The sequence below is a fragment of the Monodelphis domestica genome, chromosome 1 (assembly GCF_027887165.1).
Source record: "Monodelphis domestica isolate mMonDom1 chromosome 1, mMonDom1.pri, whole genome shotgun sequence".
NCBI classification, from domain to species: domain Eukaryota; kingdom Metazoa; phylum Chordata; class Mammalia; order Didelphimorphia; family Didelphidae; genus Monodelphis; species Monodelphis domestica.
This window is the reverse complement of record NC_077227.1, coordinates 338,070,841-338,092,312: the sequence shown is the minus strand read 5'-3', so window position 1 is coordinate 338,092,312 and position 21,472 is coordinate 338,070,841. Positions and strand designations below refer to the sequence as shown.

The 21,472-nt window shown below is 44.9% G+C and overlaps 1 protein-coding gene across 1 annotated transcript in view; it reads left to right on the top strand.

Annotated features, from left to right (window-relative positions):
* Positions 1 to 21,472, top strand: part of NRG2 (neuregulin 2) — a 256,045-nt gene that overhangs the window by 211,501 nt on the left and 23,072 nt on the right. The window contains 3 exon segments of the mRNA XM_003339554.4: positions 450 to 568; positions 10,928 to 11,048; positions 18,913 to 18,971. Coding sequence (XP_003339602.2) covers positions 450 to 568; positions 10,928 to 11,048; positions 18,913 to 18,971 — 299 coding nt within the window.

Sequence of the window (21,472 nt, the reverse complement as noted above, 5' to 3'; positions counted from 1 at the left end):
TTCTGGAGCTGGTCCCAGCAGCTGATAAGCAGTGCTAGCTTTGTTTCTTCTAAGTGGACTTTTCTTCATTTTCTGATAGACTCCTTTCTTCTCCATTTCCTCTTGAGTTGACCTTGCCCCTACCCCTGTGGTGCCTGTGAGCAGCAGGCTGGGGGAGCAAAAAGGGAGGAGTTTGCTTTGGGGGTAGAAAGAGGATTTCCTATTCTCCTAGGGCCCCCAACTAGAAAGTACTTGGAGCTCCCTTGACCAGTTTAAGAGCTCTCGGTCAAGGGCTTGCACCGTCCAGAACAGTAGCTTTTCTCCATCCCTTGCAGCCGCACTTAGGTCATAGGCTATGCACCTCCCTCCTCTTCTATTGCTGGAAGATAGGCTGTCTGGGGGCAGTCAGGGGAAGGACAATTCACCTTCAATCAAAACTTCTTTCCTTTCTCCCCACCTCCCCCAAACAGAAGAAACTCCAGGCTGCAGTTCAATAAGGTGAAGTTGGAAGACGCTGGGGAGTATGTCTGTGAGGCAGAGAACATTCTCGGGAAGGACACAGCCAAAGGCAGACTGAATGTGAACAGCGGTATGTCTCTGGGAGAGTCAGGGAGGTGGGGGCTGGGGTGGGAGGCTTCGGGGGGCTTCCCATCACTGTGCACTGCTGGGGAGCCTCCTGGCACATGATTCATCTTGCACTCAGGTTCGCACTCCCTCTCTCTATCAAACCCAGTGATCTCGGCGGATGAAGAGAAATGCAGTGAAAGCATAAATGTTTAGCTTTGTTATCTAGAGCTGGCAAAGCTGCCGGCTCACATTTTAAATACCCTGAAAACTAAATATTTTGAAATCTATAGGTGGGGGAGGGATATTTTTAGAAGGCAATTATGGGTGGCTCGACTGCCAGGAGCCGGAGCTGGGGGAGTCAGGGCTGGGCCCCCTGGGCTAGAGTGTGAGCTGATTTTTCTACCCTGTGTTTGTTTTATCACTTACTGGGGAATAGTCCTCTGACAGGCCGCCTCCTACATTCTCCTCTCAGAGGACTGGGGAAGGCAAGAGGGAGTGGGAATGGTGGAACTGGGAGGGCAATCCCTTGGTGCCCATATTTGCACCATTGAGAGGTGGATGTTAATTCTCTGGCCTCTTGGGCACTGTGGTAGTAATGGGTAGAAAGAAGAGTTCAATCTGGTCTTCAGTCAGTGTCCTATTGCAAACACGACTTCTGGTTTCTTCTTCTTTGGAGAGAATCTCTCCCACCTATTCACCCCCTATTGCTTCTTGTACTCCCAGCTTAAGCCCCATCTCCTTCCTGAAGCCTTCTCTGTCCCCTTCACCCTGTTCCTTAGTCAGAGTACACAGATTTATCCCCCTTCTCTGAACCCTTATATTCTAAACCGCATTGTGTCACTTCCCTGCTCTGACCTCTTTCCTGAATCCTGTGTTTCCAGCCTCTTCCCGCATTAGACATTTCCACTTAGATGCACTTTGTCCTTCAAACTCAGTGTGTCCAAAACAGAATCCATCATCATCTTTCCCAAGTCAGCTCCATCTTCTGGATTCCCTTTCTGTTTCTATTCTGTTTCTAGTCATCTAGCCTGGAAATGTTGGCATCAACTTTGACTACAAATGCCCCTTGGGAACTATTTATACAGTCCCCAGATCCAATTTATTCTTCTTTTTTAAACCTATCTTCTCCCCTCCTTTTCATTCCCACTGCAACCACTATTATCCTCCTATACTATTGCAGTGGCTTCCTGATGAGTTCACCTGCCTCTAGTATTTCTTCTTTTCAATCCATCCTGCTCACTACCACCATCAATAAACATTGCTCAAAAAGCATCACTGGCTCCCCATTGCCTGCAGGATTAAGGATGAACTCCTCAGCCTGGCATTCAAGGCCATCTTCAATTTTAGACTAGTCAATCTTCCCAGTCTCTCTCTCCCTTTACCCCTACTACCTAGTGCTTGTGTCCCAACCTATCTGCTCTTCTTGACTGTCCCAAACATGCTTTGCACTTTCCCCCCATTTACAATCCTTTGCTAATCCTTTGTTCTCCTGGAATGCCCTTTCAGCTTCTCTTTGCCTATTTTAAACTGGGCACATCCTTCAAGGCCTGTCTTAAGCCTGATTTCCCTCTTGAGGCCTTTCCTGCCTTATATCACCCCACACAGATCACTCATTTCTCTGAATTCCTACAATATTCCTTGCTTTTCTGGAGTTAATTATCCAATGACACTGTTGGTATTGTCATCTTGGATTTTTACTCAGCTAAGTAATATGTCCAGTCTCCCCATCTAGACAGTGAGCTCCCTATAGGCAAGGACACTGTTTTCTTCTCATGTATCCTCTTATCACCACCACTCTACCTCTTAAATATACAGTCAAAATCTGTGTACCTGAGGGCAATTCACTGAGGGGTTCTCAGCCCTAAGATCCAGGGCTCATGGAGTATATCACCCACTCTGGGAAGGAAGGAAGGAAGGAAGGAAGGAAGGAAGGAAGGAAGGAAGGAAGGAAGGAAGGAAGGAAGGAAGGAAGGAAGGAAGGAAGGAAGGAAAATCAAGATCTAATTTCTATCCACTCTTGGTCCCCTTAAAGGGTATGTGCCCAGCATCATATAGGCCCAGGTATCTTCTCTAGTATTGGTGAATTGGACTTCTATTCTCATGAACTGCCAGGCATTTATATAGTTTGAACTTTGGATTTACAAAGTGAGGTTCCCAGGCTCTCTCTCTCCTTCTGATTTTCTCAGATCTACAGGACTGTGTCTCCAGTTATCTCCAAAGGACCCAATGCACTTGGGGTCAAGTGGCATAATTACCGAGCCCATGTGGCAGAACTAAGGACAGGGCTGGAAACACAAAACTCATGTATTCCAAGGAGAGTTCCCCTCCTTGCCCCCAGACAGCTGTGCAGTGTGATTAAGTGAAGAAGGCATCAACCTGGAAATAAAGAGACCTGGGTTCTTGTCCTAGTCAAGACTATGTGGTTTGGAGTAAATCACGTCCCATTTCTGGGCCTCAATTCCACCAATGCCCTATTCAGTTTTGACATGCAGTAGTAAAATGTGAACTCCTTGAGGACAGCTCCAGCAGCTCTCACACAGTGTCTGGTATATAGTAGGTGCTTAATAAATGCTTGTTAAATTGAACTACTTGCTTCTAAGTCCTCAGCCTTCTCCTCCAAGCATCCCTGCCTGACCTGACAAGGGAATGTAGCTGTGCTTCCATCTGTTGGGGAGCTAAAGAAAGAGCCTCCTGGTCCAACACTTTGCCTGGGCATAGATGCACCAGGTACCTTGTTTACCAACATGGAACCTGGAAGACCTGCAGCAACAGGAACTGGAAGGAAGAGGAGGAGAGGGCGGGCTAGGCTTAATGCCTTCTGACTCATCTCTAACCACTCAACTCCACCCCGAGTGGGTTTGGAGTGGGTTTGGCCTGACCCCATCATGGCAGAGGTGGGGGAGAAGCATGGGGGCAATGCCTCCTCTGTCTTAGGGCTGGGGGCCAGGGAGTGGCCTGGCTGGGGCTATGGCAGGGAAGGCATATTCACCAGCCTAGCATTACTGTCCAGTTTGTGAAGTAATCTTTGATTTTAGTTTTACTTTTTATCTTCGGGGTACTTATTCTGTTCTTTTTGCACATCATTGCTGATACACTTCCCCCTCCCCCCCAAAATGAGAGCATTCTCTCCTTTTGGACTTGGCCTTCTTAACCATTAGCAAAGGTCTGAAGAAGTCTGGTGGAAGGCTGCTTCTCTTGGAGCAAAATATCAGGGTTGGACCAGCTCAACGTAGTCTTAAATTCTAGAAATCAAGAGCTTCAATTCCAGGTAAAGGAGGATCTAGTAATGTCCCAGAGCACCTGAGCTCATGCCAGAAGCTCAGAATTAGGCCAGGTTTCACCCTGGGGAAGCAGCCATGCACTCATTCCCCTTGGAAGCATGCACTTGTTTCCCATTTTCCCTCTACCATCTAATGGGGGCCTTGGGCTACTGATCATTGCTCTCCCCTCATTCATTTGTGTCTTGTGATCTCCCCTCCTTTTTCTATTACCTACCAATATGTTCTGATCTACCCTAAACTTTTTAAAAAATCCTTCACTTGATAAGAGCTAATTGTGGTGTAGTGGGCGGAAAGCCAGTCTTGCAGTCAGGAAGACCTGGGTTCAAATTCTGATTTCTTTTTTTTTTAACCCTTACCTTCTGCTTTAGAATCAATACTATGTATTGATTCCAAGGCAGAAGAGTGGTAAGGGCTAGGCAGTGGGGATTAAATTAAGATTTACCCAGGGTCACCCAGCTAGGAAGTGTCTGGGGCCAGATTTGAATGAACATGCTAGTTGGTGACCTTAGACAAGTCACTTCACATCTCAACTTGCTAAGATTTTAAGTGACAAAACAGATGGTGATCTGCATTGATGGAAGGATTTCCTCACCAGGAATTTTCTGAACCAATAAAATCATAGGTTAGGTTCAAAAATCTAAAAACAAACCAAAAAAAAACTTCCACTTGATCTGCCATCTTATACCTCCTTTCCTTTTCAACTAATAAACCACAAATTAAGAGAAATTGAGGTGGTACAGTAGATAGAGCTCTGGGTCTAGAGTCAGGTTGACCAGAGTTCAAATACAGTCTGGCACTTGCTGTCTGTATGACCCTGGGCAAGTCACTTAATCCCTGCCTGCCTCAATTTTTTTAGCTGTAAAATGGGAATTATAATAGCCTCTATCTCTTGGGATTGTTGTGAAGATCAGCTGAGATAATATCTATAAAATGCTTAGCACTGTTCCCAGCACATAATTGGAACTATGGTAAATGCTCATGCCAATCCCTTCCCTGCTTCTACTTCCTTGGCATATAGGCACTCTCTAAATCCTTATTTCTGTTTCTCCAAACTGCCCACTGACTTGTTAGTCCTTTATAATCTGTCTTCTAACTCTTAACATTTTGTTGAAGTTTCCCTCTCCAAGTTTACCAAAGGTCAGTAAGTATCCTTTGTTATATCACCATCCATGCAAATGATATAACAAAGTATACTTACTGAAAATGATTATTACTATTATCAGTACGTGGCATTTATTAAGTGTAATATAAGCCAGGTAATATGCCAAGTGCTGGGAAAACAAGGAGAGGCAAAACAGACCCTGCTATCAAGGAGTGCCCAGTCTAATGGGGGAGCCAGCAAGTCAAACAGCTATGTACAGGATAACCTGGAGATATTATCAGAGGAAAGGGACTACCAGTAAGTGGGACTGGGAGAGGCTCCTTGCAGAAGCTGGGATTTTATATGATTCTTGGTGGTGATGATGAAGGAGAGCATTCCAGCTAAGGGGGAATATGGGTAAAAATGCCCAACTTAAGGGAAATGTTTTATTCAAGAAACCTCAGTGACTGGATTGCAGAGTGCATAGATGGAAAGGTAGGAAGGGGTCGTGTTTAAAGGGCTTTAAAAGCCAAACAGTGGATTTCATATTTAATCCTAGAGGTATTAGGAAGACACTGGAATTTCACTTTTCTACCCAGAAGTTCTGTCAGCACCTCCAACTGACATTTATAAAACCAAACTAATCTTTCCCACCAAACCTACCCTTCCTCCAAGATTTTCCTTTTCTCTATGAAATAAAGCAATCTCTTTAGTCACCTGGTTTGTAACCTTGGAGAGATCTTCTCTCTGCCTCATTCTCATATCCAATCAGTTGTCAAATCTTTTCATCTTGACCTCCACAATATCTCTTTTACTGATCACCTCCTCTCCATTCTTACTCCATCTTGCCTAGGTTGGGCCTGCAACTTTACAATATCCTTCTCATTTGTCTTCCTTCCACCAGTCTATCCCAACTCCAGGCCATTCTTTGCACACCTGAAAAATACAATCCCTAAATCATGGTTCTAAATATTTCAGAAACTTTAAGTGGCTTCCTACTGCCACGAGGATAAAATATAAGCTCCTTAGCCTGAAGTTTGAGCTCTCCATTGTTTCTCCAACCTACTATTCTATCCCTAATTGTTTTCTTCTTCCAACACTCTATATTCCACTAAAAATTACTTGTAGCTCCCTACACGTATCTTTCCAGTACTTGCCTCAGTGGTTCACAGGAGCTATCTGTCATGGCCAAAAGACCATCCCTCCTCAGCCGCATCTTTCAGGATTCCTATCTTCTTTCAAGGAAGAACTCATGATCTATCTCTTCCATTGAAGTCTTCTTTAAACTCTTCCCCCTCCCCCCTCAGTTATTAAGGTCATATTTCTCAAACTTTTCTAGAACTTTGTCTCCTTCAGTACTAACTGTTTTAATGTAAGCCGTTTGAGGGCAAGGACTGTGTTGTTTGTTTTTTTTTGTTGTTGTTGTTTATTCGTTTGTTTGTTTTATCTCTGGTGCCTGGCACATAAGAGATGCTTAATATTCATTAACAAAATTTAATTGTAGTATTAATATATGTAGAGCGAGACAGAAGGAAAACATGCCCAAATCATAGAGTGTAAGGACCAGAGAGAACCTAGAGAGTTCTTCTGGTCTTGGTACCCTGCCAATGGAGGGAACTGGTGTTTTTGTTTTTGTTTTTGTTTTTTAAAGCAGAATTCTTTCTAAAGTGTCCTTAATCACCCAGTAAAGCTGGAATGAGGATCTCCTTGTTTTAATGTTTACTGCAGACAAGGTTTATTATGTTCAAAATATGGCTCTGAATGTAGCAATCAGAGTTCCTTAGCCTGATGTCTAGCCACTAGCATCTGTTTTCCCAAAGGGAATAATTCTTCATTCTTTGTCTCCAAGGAAAATCAGGTCAGGTCAGCATCTCTTTAAGTGGTACCCACTGTTTCTACATGCCAAGTCCATCTAATGTGTGGACATATCCTCACAAAAAAGAGACCAATGTTGCAAAATGATACATGTGTCTGGAATTAGCAATCACTTTCTTCATTTGACAGATGAGGAAACTGAGGGAGAGGTTAAGTGGTTTGCCCTGGTCACACAACTAGTAAATGTTTGTGGTGGGATCTCAACTGCAGCATTTAGCATAGTTCTTGACATAATAAATATAACAATATATTAAATATAACAACATAATATTAATAACAAATATTTTAATAAATCATAAATGCTTATTACCTTTGGACTACATATTAAACTCAGGTCTGCCTGACCCTGATTCTATTTAATGTGGTTGGCTTTTACCTCCTGTGAAGAGTAGGTACCACCCTGGACCCCTTTGTAGTGGACCAGACTCTCTTCTCTGGTTGATGCCACAAGTAGTTCGTCAACCTTGTAGAGCAGAGACAGCAAGCCAGGCCAGGAGTCACTGGAGACCACTAGGATGCAGAGAGGAGAAGGCAGGCTTTTCTGTTGATCTGACTAACAAAAGAGGTTGTCTGGGACAGGGTGGCAGAGAGACTCCCCCAGATCACTCATTAGGTGTGGATGTGGGCAGAAGAGGAGGGGAGGTGGTAGTATTTATTATTTGCATCTCATTTTGCATACATCTCCCTAGATGATGCCATTAAGATGTTCTAGAGAGGGCAATGGTTCAGTGGATTGAGAGCCAGACCCAGAGATGGGAGGTCCTGGGTTCAAACCTGGCCTCAAACACTTCCTAGCTATGTGACCCTTGGCAAGTCACTTAACCCCAATTGCCCAGCCCTTACCAATCTGACTTGGTTATTACTTAGTATTGGTTCTAAAAAGAAGGTATTTATTAAAAAAAATATATGTTTCAAGTAACATTTGGGTTTCAGTCCATAACTGGACAAAGATTTTGGGAAATGTAGACTCTATTTTTGATCTTGTTTGGACAAGTCACTTGCACTAGAAAACCTTCCATTTCCAACATTATGTGAACCTGGGACAAAGCAGCATGAAAGAACATTGCATTTAGAGTCAAAACCTGGGTTCACATCTTGGCTCTGCTAATTTGTACCATGGGCAAACCACTTAACCTTAGTTTCTTCATCTGTAAAACATCAAGTTGAATGAGTTAATTTTTTAGATCCCTTCCAGCTCTAAGTTTATGGTCCCTGATTCTAGGTAGGCATCTCTAAATATTTTATTTTCTCTGTCTTTTCATTCCCATCCCCTGGCTCTCACTGACTTAGATTCCCTTGACCGGAGTCTAGCAGGTTAAAGGGCTCCTTCAGATTGATGTGCCTAGGCAAGTTTCTGATGCATGAGTTTGATCTGAGAAGTACTGCAAGGTGCCAGGAATGGGTGGGGAAATTCCTAGATCTTGGGGGTGGCAGCTAGAAACATTTAGGTTTGGGGTCCTCTGTGGTGCAGAGGGAGAGGTTCAAAAGCCAGAGGGTGATATGCTGGGTTTTATCCATGAATTTGTTAGATATATACAGACTGAGAGCTATGTATATACTCCCAAGCCCACTCGGTCCATCCATCTCCCCAAATGTCTAAACACTAAGGAATCAAGGATTGCATCCTGTTCGGAAATCTAGCACCCTCTAGCTGATTGAAAGTGGCCCAGCCAAGGTAGAGTTCAGCTGCTGGGCCCAGGGGACATCAGACTATTGCTTGAAGCCCTCAGAGCACCTGAGAGCTGGACAGGAAAGGAGCTGATTTCCCAGCTGTCCTCTTTGAGCTTATTTCCTGTCAATTCTTCCACTGTTAGAATGATGAGAATGTCTATGTGTGTATGGGGGAGGGGTAGATAGAGAGGGAAGGAAGGCTAGCAAGAGGGAAAGAGAAAGAGAAAAGGAAAGAAGAAAAAGAGTGGGAGAGAGAGAAATAGGCAGAGAGGGAGAGAGAGGGGGAAGGAAGGAAGGAAGAAGGGAGACAGAGCCAGAGACAGACAGGAGAGAGACAAAGAGAGGAAAAGGAGAAAGACAGAGAGTCTTAGCTGCATGTTGACTTTCTGAGTGCCCCCTGACCTTAGTCTCAAAAGCACCTAGGGACAAAGCTTTGGTTTGAAAGGTGATTTCTCTACATCTTTCTATTAAGATGTACATCATGGACAAAGATGCATTAAAAACCAAATCTTCCCCTCTGCCTGTTTTCATATCACAGCTGGCCTTTTCTCCCTCCCCTCTGAGTTTCTGTCTCTGCTCTGGGCCTCCCTGGTGCCTCATGATTTATGGCCTAGGCTGGTGTAGGCCTATATCAAATAATGCTAGAGGGCCAAAGAATATTGGGCCTGGGGAGAGGGAGGAGAATGTGCCAAGGATAAAAACCTCTTAGAAGAAGAGATGCTGATAAGAAAGTAGTTTCTTTTACCCGTAAACCATCTATTTGGGGGAGAGAGGGAGATGTTCCTAAGCATCTCCTCACTCTTCTGAAGAAATTGACTCCAGCAAGTAGATTGCTACCATGAGGTTGTGAGCGTGTTCATCGAGTGAGCAGGGGACCTTGGGCTCTTTCTAGCACCCTCGCCCCTATCTAGGCGCCCTGGCGAGCTTTGGTTAGAATGAACCCAAACAGGCTTTGATGAGACTCGTTCTTAGATGTCTATCTCCCATAGCTTGAGATGACCTCATTTTTCTATGTTTGGCTTTACCTGTAGAGCTCACCTGAGCACTCCCTGGGAAGGTGGGCCTGGAAGAGCTGGGCCTCAGAGGAAGTTGTTTCATTGCAAAGGGTTGTTCCCAGTGTGTTCCCTTAAAGGCACCATGGGGACACTTTCCACAGAACTGGGTGGGCATCCAGGTGACAGAGATGGAGAGAAAAGGCTTGCTCTGAGGGCCACCAAACCTTGCCTCCTGAGGTGGCTGCTTCTTTCTCAGAAGCTCTATAGGAGAAGGACTAGCTTGGGGGGATGAGAAAGGGAGGAGGAGAAGATACACGAGTCTCTTACAGGTAATCTGAGAACCTCTTTCCTCAATCATAAAAAATAAGGTGCCCATAGATCATTTTATGTGTTGGGGGCCCTTTGGGAGGGGCAAATAGCTGAGGTGTTTTCTGTTGGGAAAGCTGGTTGGACATTAGACTGGCTAGTTCAACTCAGTTAAGGGTTTAGGAAGAGGCAACAGGGTACAGTGGAAAGCAGACACTGGGTTTGGAGTCAGAACCTGAGTTAATTCCTGGTTCTGCCACTGACTTCCTGTGTGACCTTGGACAAGTCCTTTAACTTCTCTGGAAAACAGTTCTCTAGTCTGTAGACTAGATGATAAATAAAGATGATAACAACAGAAAAGATGATGATAACAACTCTAAGTATAATGATGATCACAGCTAGAATTTATGTGACACTTGAAGGTTAAAAAGTACTTTACATGTATTATTTTTTTATCTTCATACCAACCCTGAAAGGTAGGTACTATCATTATCCCCATTTTACAGATGAAGAAACTGAGGCAGAGAGACATTAAGTGACTAGTTTGGTCACACAGCTACTAAGTGTATGAGGCCATATTTTAACTCGGGTCTTCCTGACTCATGTCTAATGCTCTTTCTATTTACTGTGCCACCCAGATGCTTCTAGATGACCCTCAAGGTCCTTTTCAGCCCTAAATCTATGCTCCTGTGACACAGGACTTTGTGGAAGAATTAAAAGAAAGTAGAATTGTATCACCAAGTAAATAAGTGATTGAGAAATCAGTGGGGCATAGTGGCTAAAGAAGGCCTGGATTCAAGTCTTGCTCCTAACAATACACTGTTTGTGTGAACCCTGGGTAAGTCACTTAATCTCTGCCTCAGTTTCTTCTGCTGTAAAATGGGGGGGGTCTTTTTATTTTCAACTTCTCTCACCCAATGACAAGCCAACCCCCTCATCTGTCAGATAAGGAAACTGAGACAAAGGGACCTGCCCAGAGTGGCATAATAGCTCCCACCCCAGAATTGTTGTGAGGTTCAAATGAGACAACAAAGTGCTGACACAAAGTAGGTGCTTAATAAAGGCTTTTTTTCCTCCTTCTCCCCCTATCCCTAGCTGACCCCTGAGTTGATGCATTTTGAAGGGGAGCTACAGCAATAACATGTCATTCTATATGTCTCTTCTCTTTCCAGTGGCCACCACCCTCTCGTCATGGTCTGGGCATGCTCGGAAATGCAATGAAACCGCCAAGTCATATTGTGTCAATGGTGGGGTCTGCTACTACATTGAAGGCATCAATCAGCTGTCCTGCAAGTAAGTGACCAATGGTACCTGGGTGCTGGGGGGGGGGCTGGGGAGAGGGGAAGGGAGGCCAGGTGCTTGTGCAGTGGGTATTGAAGGGAGGGTCTCCAAAAGTGGTGCCGGGCAAGCCCAAGGGGCTTTTTCACCCTCCCCACTGAGGGTCAGCTCAAAGCAGTTGTTGGTATGTCCATGGTGGGGATTCAGAGGTAGGTTTGATTCATCCCTTGGTCCCTTTGCACCCAGCTAAAGATTCCTCCTGGAAGCTTGGGGAGATGTCTGTGTCACATGTGGGTCTCAGGGCTCCCAGAGTCCCTGTTTCCCTTTCCTTCCCTCTCTCCCCAAACTCCTCTTCCACTGGTTTCTATTCAAAAGGGCATCTCCTATAGGGCTGCCCCTTTGTTCCCATTGTGGGTAGTGTCTTTCTCTATATAGCTCTCTTTCTCTTTCTGTCTCTCTATCTCAGCATCTCTGTTGCCTTTGCTCTTGCTGAGTGTTTGATGAGCCCTAGGGTGTCTCTCTCCCTAGAGGTGAAGAGGGAGTCATTAGCACAGAAGTGAAGGAGCAGGAAGAATTCTGGGAGCCAGAATCTGCATCTCCTGGTAGCTTCCTTGTTTGATGATGGGTCCCTCTCCCTGTATTCACTGCAGGGGGAGGGAAGGGAAGGGAAGGGAGGAAGAGTGGCCTAATAATCATAATGCCACTTGATCCTTATCAAAGCACCCGACCCCACCCCAATCTGTATATTGTGGGATGGGACAAAAGGACCAAGGGCCAGTAGAGTCAACCTCCCACCAGGACATGAACCATAATGGAAACTGACCTGGATATTTCCTGAAAGAGAAAAGGGGTTACACTTTAAATTGGAAAATAGGGATGCTGAGAAAGAGGAAAAGGAAAAGGACTATGTAGACTCAGTCTATGACCTAAGCCTTGTCCCTCCCTAGCCTCATCCTCGACTGGCATTTCTGGCTAGTATTCTCTTTTCTGAACTATCAGCACTAGCCCCATCACAGAGGGTGTCTCTCAAATACTGATCTCCAAGGAGCTCATAGTACAAGTCAGCCCAGGGACGGATTGGGAAGTCACTGAGGCCCAGAAACAGGGAGACCTTTTTTTTGTGTGTGTGTGGGGGAAGCCAGGAAAGGTGTAGGCAATATAGCAAGAAAGAAGCTGAGAAGCTGGTCCTCCACCACTTTACTTAGTAGTTTTGCCTGCTGACATCTAGATTAAGGCTTATAGCCAGATAATAAGTGAGAAAGACCTGGGTTTGGAGCAACAGAATACAAATTCAGTCCTAGCCTTAAGTACCTAGAGAGGGGCACACATTTGTTTCTGGGGCAGTCTTACCACATTTGGAACAAATGGACAGGGGCATTGAGAATGTGGTAAGAAAGAGAGAAATATAGGACATGATTTTAATTCATGCCACCACAGCCTCTCACAAGAAGGTTAAGTTTGCATCTTTACTTCCCCATTCCAACCTTAGCTCTCAGTTTGAGTGCTAAAGTTGATCTATACTCCTCAATAACAAGTGGCCACCTCTCAAGAAAAAGATATTTGTCCAGAGACAGAACCTGACAGGGAAAGTACACAAGAAAGCAGGTTTTTAAGGGAGTCTTTCCACCTCTGTGTTTTGTCCCACCTTCACCCCATCCCCATCCCCACCCCCATATATACTTCTAGGGAGGCAATTAGGTGGCCCAGTGGTTGGACTGCTAAGCCTTAGTTCCAATCCAGCTTCAGATACTTACTATCTGTGTGACCCTGGACAAGTCACTTAATCTCTGTTAGCTTCAATTTCCTCAGCTGCAAAATATGGATAATAATAATAATAGTGCATATGCCTTTTAGGTTTTTTGTAAGGATCAAATGATATTATATTTGTAAAGTGCCTAGCACAGTGCCTGGTACATAGTAGGCACTGAATAAATGCTAGCCATTATTATTATTAGAACTCAGCTGCCTACACATATTGTAATATGACAAGAAACTACTCAGAGAGTCCCTTAGACTGCTGGAGATGTAGATTATAGAGTTACCTCTCAGAACAGAAGTTCTTGGGACCAATGCCCTCACCTGCTCCTCCACTTGTTCCTTGGGGTAAATTTTGACTCTGATCATTCAATGATCAGAATATCAGGCCTCTTCCCTTTCCCGTTTCACTTAACCAGCTTATGGTTAAAAGAAAATCTGTTGGGCTGATCTTTAAGAAACCCAAGTCCTCCACCTGCCTGCTTCTAGAGTACTCCCTGGCTATAGCACTCTCAAGAATCACCATCAAAAATGGAAAGACAACTTAAGGGTAGTGGCCAGTCCTCCTTTTGTCAGACTATCAGGGCATCATGGGAGGGAGAAACCTAACTAAAGGAGAAAGCAATGGCACCAGCTCCAAACTCAGATTATGGCATAAAGTAGAAGTAGTTTGGGGTTGGACAGGAAGGTAGACCTAGAAGATGCTTGGTAGGCAAGGAAATGGCTTCTCCACCTGACCCAGATTTGGAAGGCTCTCTGTAGCACTTGCCTAACCATTGAAGGTCATGACTCAACAGGTTGGCTGAACCTTGCTTTGAAATATCAGAGACCAAGAAATCTGTTGTCTTTTGACTAGGGCTAGACAGAAAGAGTCCAAGTCCTGAACCTAGGCCCCACCTCTTTTCCTTCCTCTAAGCCAAAAGGTATATATGGTAGTGATCCTGATGGTAGTGATAGGACGCTTTAAAGGAACAAGGAGACTTCCCAAATAAAAACATTAAAATGCGTACCTCATACTCTGAGCTCTTTGGAGTGAATGTGATAGAGACACCCATCAGGATGCTTAGCCCATGTACTGGGGGGCCAAGAGCCTTAGCAACAGAACCTATCAAAAAGGTAAAACATTGAACAAAGAGAGTAGATAAAAAGCAGTCCCAACATCACTAATGCCTTGTCTTTGGGACATCTAAATTCTTAAGCTGGAAGAGATCTGAAAAAGTCATAGGAACCAAACCCTTTCCTTTGGAAAGGTGAAGCCACCTGGGGCAGATGTCTAGTCTCTTTCTCACTTCTCCACAAACCCCCTCCCATCCAATACTAAAATCTAGGAAGACCCAGAGGGAAAGATGAGTCCCTTTGATTTTGTTTGTAGGTGGGAATGACCAAAACTATATTAAAAAAAAAAAGAATTGGTCCAAAGAGTAAAGGGCATGGAGTCAATAGGGATTCTAACACTAAGATCACATTCCCTAAAGTATTCAGGCTAAGACAGTGTGGGTTGAAGAGCAAGGATCCCCTCCTTTCCCCAAGTCAACATTCCCCCTCCCCACCCTCATCCCTAGCCTATCAACAGTGTTTCAGATGCCAGATTTGGGGGAATAGAGTTCACTCTATAGAACCTCAAGACCTCAGCTCCCTCCACCCCATGCCACCTCATAGATAAGGGTTAGCTCATGTCCTTCTCACCTTATACTCAACCCCACCAAGCTGCATGATTTGGAATAAGCAGATTTCTCAAACACTTCCCTGCCTAGTCCAGCCAAGTGGGCCATTATACAACCATACTGGCTCCCTTTCTAGCCCTGGCCTGCCCTAGCTGGGGGTGGGGAGCATGGGCTTGCTCACATGGATGGAAAGAATCCTTGAACATCAAAATCCATCCTTAGGACTATGCTATTCATAGGGTCAGAGCCTCTGGGTGGAGGAATGAGGTGGCCACACTACTCAATTTCGGGGTTTGGGGAGGAGGTGGTCACAGGGCAGAGCCCAGAGACCATTCTGGGAATGGAAATGGGAGGAGGGCTGTCTGGGAGGGAAGGATGAGCAGCCTCTGGGGTGACTAATGGCACCTGGATGTAACATAGATTTGAAGAATTCAGGAAATTGAACTCACGTCTTGCCATTTGTGCTGTTTGTTTACTTTTGTTTTTTGCATTTTGCTCAGCTTGGATAATGAAACTAGACAGGTCATTTTATTTGTGTTGATACAGCAGTCAGGTTTCCATCCTGGTTCTCTCACCTGGGTTTTATATTGGTTACGAGCACAATGGGGAACTCTGGAGTGAACACATCCTCCACCCCTATTAGTTTTTGTAGAATTTAGAATCTGTCCCCTCATTCCCCCCCCCAAAAAAAAAGTCTGATGGAAAGAAGCGTTGTCATTTGGTATTGAATTTTGCTTTAAAAAGTTAGGGAAATTTGGAAATGTGGGTTCAGACAAGTTCCTTGTGTCCCTTTTTGCATTAGACAAGGGCCTCTGCACTTGCTCTTGCTGCTTTCTCCTCTTCTCTCCGTGTTTTTTTGTAGAGCACAGTTGGTGCATGCATCTCGGGGACTGGTTCAGGGGATGATGACAGAACAAGGCTCTTTTCTCAGCCCTGTGCACTTACTAGCGGCATGTCCCTTCCTCCACCATTGGCTCATTCCTGCCTTTTCCCATAGCTTGTCTCTGTTCTCCCTACCCTGCCTCCCAACCTCAGTATTCCCCAACTGTGTTATCCTTGTCTGCCTGCTCAGCTGCCACCCTAAACCCAGATCACTCCCCAAAAAACTCACTCTCCTGTTCACCCATGCCCTCATTACTGGCCCCCCATTCATCATGCCTGTGGTGTGGGCCCTCATTAATCCATCCTCCCACTCTATTCCCCTCTCCCCAAGGGGAGAGCAGCGGCACATGTGGCATTATCCCCAGGCTACCAAAAGGAGAAACTGAGGCATGGGGAGGAGGGGGGAAGGAAGGGTTTAGAGCAAGCCCATGGGATCAAAACTCAGGTCCTCCATTTCCTTGCTCTACTAAACCCCAGTAACCAAAATAGCAATCTCTCTGTCACCACAGATTTGCAGTACCCGGGACCTCCCTCACTAATATACACCTCCCCCATTCCCCAAACTATGTGGGCATCTATCTGACTAGCTGACACCCCACTTCAGTAAACTGATCTTTACATATTTAGAATTGATGCTCTTGGGATGAAGAGGGTGGGAGCTGTGATCTATTAACTATACTATATGACCCTCCATGGCCCCCAAACTTGGTAGTCAAAATCCATGTTTGAATAGGAGTTACATAGGAATTTCCTCCCTCTCCTCCCAACCTAGAGCTCATTTATTTTTATTATTCATATTATTACCACAGGATTGGAATGCCCTAGTGTTGGTCTTAGATAAAGGTTTGGTCACAGACATCCACTCCACTGCCCCCGAATCCTAATCATTTGGGGCTTCGTGAACATTTAAATGGTGTTGTTGCTATGGACTTTTCCAAGGTAAATAGCAGAAGATCATTCATTCCCCTATGTCTGAAACCAAATCAGAGCCAGTATCCTAGAAGAGGACAGCTGTATTCTGGCTTCCCAGTTTTCATATAAGGAACATTTGAAGTCACTGGGGATATTTAGGCTCAAGAAGAAGGAGAAATATTTAGTTGAGAAATGATAGATGTCTTCAGATATTTAAAAGGGTATTTTGTAGAAGTGGGATGCTATTTGGCCCCACAGGGTGGAACTAGGTAAGATAAATTTCCTCATAAAAAGGCAGATTTGAGTTCAATATGTGGAATGGTGGGACAGCCTCAGGAATGATGACTCTTCAGATATGTCATAGATGGAGTCATGTTTCAGGCAGAAGTTGTACAAGATAACCTCTAAAACTCTTTGCAACTCTCACCTCCTGTGATACTTCCTTAGATACTAGATCAGATCTTGCTTCCTCGAAGTTCCCTGTACCATTCCCATAGCCATGAGGAAATCCTTGATTATCAGTCTGAGATGGTCAGTAGATTATCCCTATTACTAAATAGCTCCCCAGCCAATTCCTGGGGCAGAGGGGATCATGGAATTGGAGCCAGCTCCAGAGTGTTTTTGAGGCCTTGGATTTAATAGGTTTGAAGATGCAAATATAAATAGTCATAAAGATCTCCTATACCCTGACACTTTCTACTCACTTATCTGTTCCCCCTGTCCATAAGGGTGAATGTTTGAATACCTGTCCAGTTAACATCCTGAAGGAATCCAGTAGGTTCCAGCCTTATTGCCTCCACTGACCCTTCTTCATGGTCCATCTTTTTAGCTGGACTGGATTCAAGGCTTTCTGTTGGACCCATGCCATAGCCTAAAGGGCTAGATAATTGGATAATGGTCAGTATAAACCAAAACACTAGAACATCCTCAGTGTAACTTATCCTGTCTGCCACAAAATCAAAGGAATACTCATCCTTCAAAGGTTCTCTTGATTGAAACTAGACATTCTCCAGGCCCTCTGGCTAATGTCGGACTAAAAGTCTGTTACTATTAACATAAACTGAAACATGAAGACTGTGATCCTGTGGGGCTCAGGTGCCAGGGTCTAGTTGCGTGGCTGATCCAAGATGAAAAGGTATACCTTCCCTTGGTCAGGAGGGAAAGTTCAGCTAGGACTCCCAGAATTCCAGTGTGCTCCCAGGTTTTCCGAGAGCCAAAAGATAGGAATCAGAGGAATGGGACCATCTCCTCAAAACTTGCAGGGATGGAATATCCTGCCAGAAGGATAGGAGGGAGCAACAGCCAGGGAGCCAGAGGGGGAGAAAGAGCAGTCAGAAAGCAGAAAAGCATAATAGAGAGAAGGTGTGGTCATGGAAGAGTCAGAGTCAGGAGAAGTGATTTGGGGAGCACTACCAGAGAGAAAGGTAGGCTAGAACAGTGGAAGGGAAAGATATACGTGAGGAAAGCAAATTCTAAGGAGGTCAACAGGTCAGGTAGGGGCTTGCCCAACCCTTCCAATGACCCTCCAACCTTGTAGGACTAGGACAAGCCCATTCCCATTCTCTATAGCCAACCAGCTTTCCAGGGGTAGTGACAGATCACAAAGAGAACACTCCAAGGAAGCACAAGTGACTGAGGGCAACTGAGAATTATTTTCCATCAGCTCTCCTGCTTCCCTTCTCCCAGACTCAACTTTTCCTATAGCGTCTGGCTCTGGGACTGTCTTCTAGAAGCCATTCCGAGTAAAGAAACCCACAGTGTTAGAGCAGTTTTATAAGATGGGCCACAAATCAGGGGGCAAAGGGATGTTGCCCCTACAATTCTGGGATTTCCTGAGACTTTTGCCCGTGATACACCTACTAGTTCACTAATGCCACTAAGCCAATTCCCCTACCCATCCCCACCCCTTAGTTCCCCAGGAAAGTTTCAAGAAAGCCAAGAGCAATCTCCTCAATTATCTCCCTAGGACTTTACAGGGCCCTCTGTTAGCAGGATGGAAAATGAAATTTCAAACACCCACCAATCCTTCTCCCCAACTTCCCTCCCTCCCCTCCCCTGGCCCCCCTCTGCTGCAGGTGTGACACCAAGTGCCTAACTTGATTTTTCTCATTCATCACTATGCACTTTGATTTCTAACCTTAGCCTCGTGGATGATTCCGGTTTGTTCTGTGATTTGTCCCCTTTTCCTTCTCCAGATGTCCAAATGGATTCTTCGGACAGAGATGTTTGGAGAAACTGCCTTTGCGATTGTACATGCCAGATCCTAAGCAAAGTATGTTTGAAGACGCAAACAAAAGTCCCCCCTCCCTTAGAAAGCTCCCGGGTGCAGCCCTTGCCCCCCACCTCCATGTAGGGTACTAGGACCAGGGGTGTCGGTTGTTATGATTTTTGGCTGTTTTTTTGTTTTGTTTTTTTTTTTTTGTTCATTTGTTTGTTTCTGTTTTTTGCCTTGTTTTGGTTATTTTTTTTTGTTTTGTTTTTTCATTTTTGGCCTAATTGGGTTGAAAGTTCAGGGTCGCAGGTAAGGGGATAGAGTTGCGAGGCCAGGACGAGTGGTAATGTTGGCAAGGATTGGAGCTGGCATGGGCAGGAGCCATGCTGGGCTGCTAAGATGCCCGTGTCTTGCTATCCTGGTTCTCTCTTTCTGGTTTTCTCTCTTTTGTTAGGTGTCCTGTGGGATACACCGGGGCCAGGTGTCAGCAGTTCGCAATGGTCAACTTCTCCAGTATGTCTCTTTCTGCTACTTCTCTTCTTCCCTGGTGACTGTCGCCCTTGTGGGAGGGAGGGGCCTCATCTAGGAAGGCAGAGGCATTCTCATATGGGAGGTGGGAAGGGAGAAGGCAGCATCTCTGGCTCTTGTACATACTCAGAACCAAAAGGAATTCTTTTAAAAAGAGATCAAAGTGGGAAGCTAGGTGGCTCAGTGGATAGAGAGCCAGGCCTAGAGATGGGAGGTCCTAGGTTCAAATCTGGCCTCAAACACTTCCTACCTGGGCAAGCCACTTAACTCCCATTTCCTAGCTCTTACCACTCTTCTGCCTTGGAACCAATACACACCTGATTCTAAGATGGAAAGTATGGGTTTAAAAAAAATAAGGAGACCCAAAAAATGTCCCTCACCACCATTCTCCCTGCTGTTCCTTCCTCCTATCCCAGATGAGGGATAACCTCATTCTCGTTATGTTCCCCACAAAGATCAACCCGTATCCACCCATCCTGACCTCCATGTTCCCCAGAAATTAAGTAACTCAGTCCCCAAAATCCAAACAAACAAACTTGAGCAACTTTCTCTAGGCCCTAGAGATGAGTAGTTCAGAGGATATGAGGCCAGTGGGCAGGGAAAGCTCAGTACATAAGCCTCCACTCTGACCAGACAGAGCTTATGAGAGGAGAGGGCTAAAGAGCAGAACCATGATTTAGGGCAAAGTTTCCCCCATATTCTGGAGATATTTTTGTAGAAGGGACCTCAGTGGGGGTTCAAGGGTTAGCATGTACAGGGGGAAGCATAGTACTGAAAGTTGAGAGAACTCCCTCTTATGGACTGTTTCAGGGGTTCTGTTTCTGAGGACCTTGAACTTGGATGCAGATAAAAAGTGACAGCTATATTTTCACTGCAGATTACTTAAAACCATTACTCTGAGAAGGGGTTCATAGGCTTTACCAGCTTTCCCAGAGGGCAAAAAAAAAAGTTAAGAATCCCTGGGCTAGCTAGCTAATACACCTCTAGCAGTGTCTCTGGAGAGAAACCCCATAAGGACTATCTTCTGTTTCCTTTCTTCCAAAAAAAGAACTTTCTACTTTCTGTGGTTTGCAGAAAAATCTGAGCCCAAGGCACCAGTATTGCTTAGGAGAAATTGATCTGGCCCTGAGGAGCCAGTTTTCTCTTCTGCCACCAGGTGGAGATGGACTAAAAGCAGAAAAACCATTTAATTCAGTAATAAAAGGTAGAAGAGAGGGAAACCTCTCTCACTGCAAAATCAGGAAGATTTCTTTTCAGTACCTTCTCCTCATGGCGCCCCTTCCTACATACTTTCTTTCCTTCCCCCTCCATCCCTCACCCAGGTCCAGTATGCGTCTTGCTACCTCCATCTCTCCTATCATGGAAAGAAAGCTCCTAATGAATCTGTCTATTGAAAGAAATAAGCAAACCTACTGCATTATCTCTCTGAGAACTGTCCACATTTTAAGAAAGGAGTCAGTCCAAAGAGGATAAAGATGGACTGTCAGACACTGTAAGGCGGTGTTGGAGAGAATGAGGTACAAGGAGGCCTTCTTGGCCCCTCTGCATAAGACCAGCCCCGACCATTGTCCCAGGGATCTCTGCTGAGGTCCCCCGCAGCCCCTCTGAGGCTGTAGGGCTGAAGGCAGAGAACAGAGCTGGTGACCAGGTGTCTCCCCAGAGCCTGTTGTTGGTTCAGATGAAGGACCCATCAGCAGCTGGGCAGGACTGTCTGTGGAAAAGACCAGCCAAGTATCTCAAACCTGTCTGAGACTAAAAGGCCAGGAAAATGAAGGAATTTAGAATAGGAGGACTGGGGTATATATTTTCTTGACCTAGAGGATCTAGAAACCTGCGACAAGCAGGAGGCCATATTTCTTTTTTACTCTTTGGACCCCAGAGTCTGCCTAGCTTGGGAGCTTTATAGAACAACCATCCCCCGGACTAAGCAGTAGCCCCTAAGGTCAGGGTGAGGTATAAGAATCAAGACTCTCTGTTACAGGACAACTCTGTAGGCTGACCCAAAGAGAAACTGTTAATGATGGGATGTGAACCTAAAGGGAGGTCTCCAATGGAATGCCTTGAGGATTTGTCCTCAGTTCAGTGTTTAACATCAATGATTTATCAATGATTTGGAAAAAGGCCTAAATGATAGATACACTTCTCAGATTTGCAGGTGATATCAATCTGGGAGGGAGCACTAACATTAGATAACAGTCAGGATTCAAAAGAATCTGTCAGCTTAATGACGAGGGAACGCTTCAACAATAATGAAATTTAGTAAATAATGAAATGATGAAGTATTATATACAATGTGATATATAATATTACATATGACTTCTATTATGTAATATGAAATTTAATCGAGATAAATAATGCCATTTCAAAGACATGAAGTCCTCCACTTGGAAGCTGACTTTTCAAAAAACCTTTACCTTCTGTCTTGGTCTCAGTTCTGACAGAAGATTAGCAAGGGTTAGGCAATGGGGGTTAAGTGACTTCCTCAG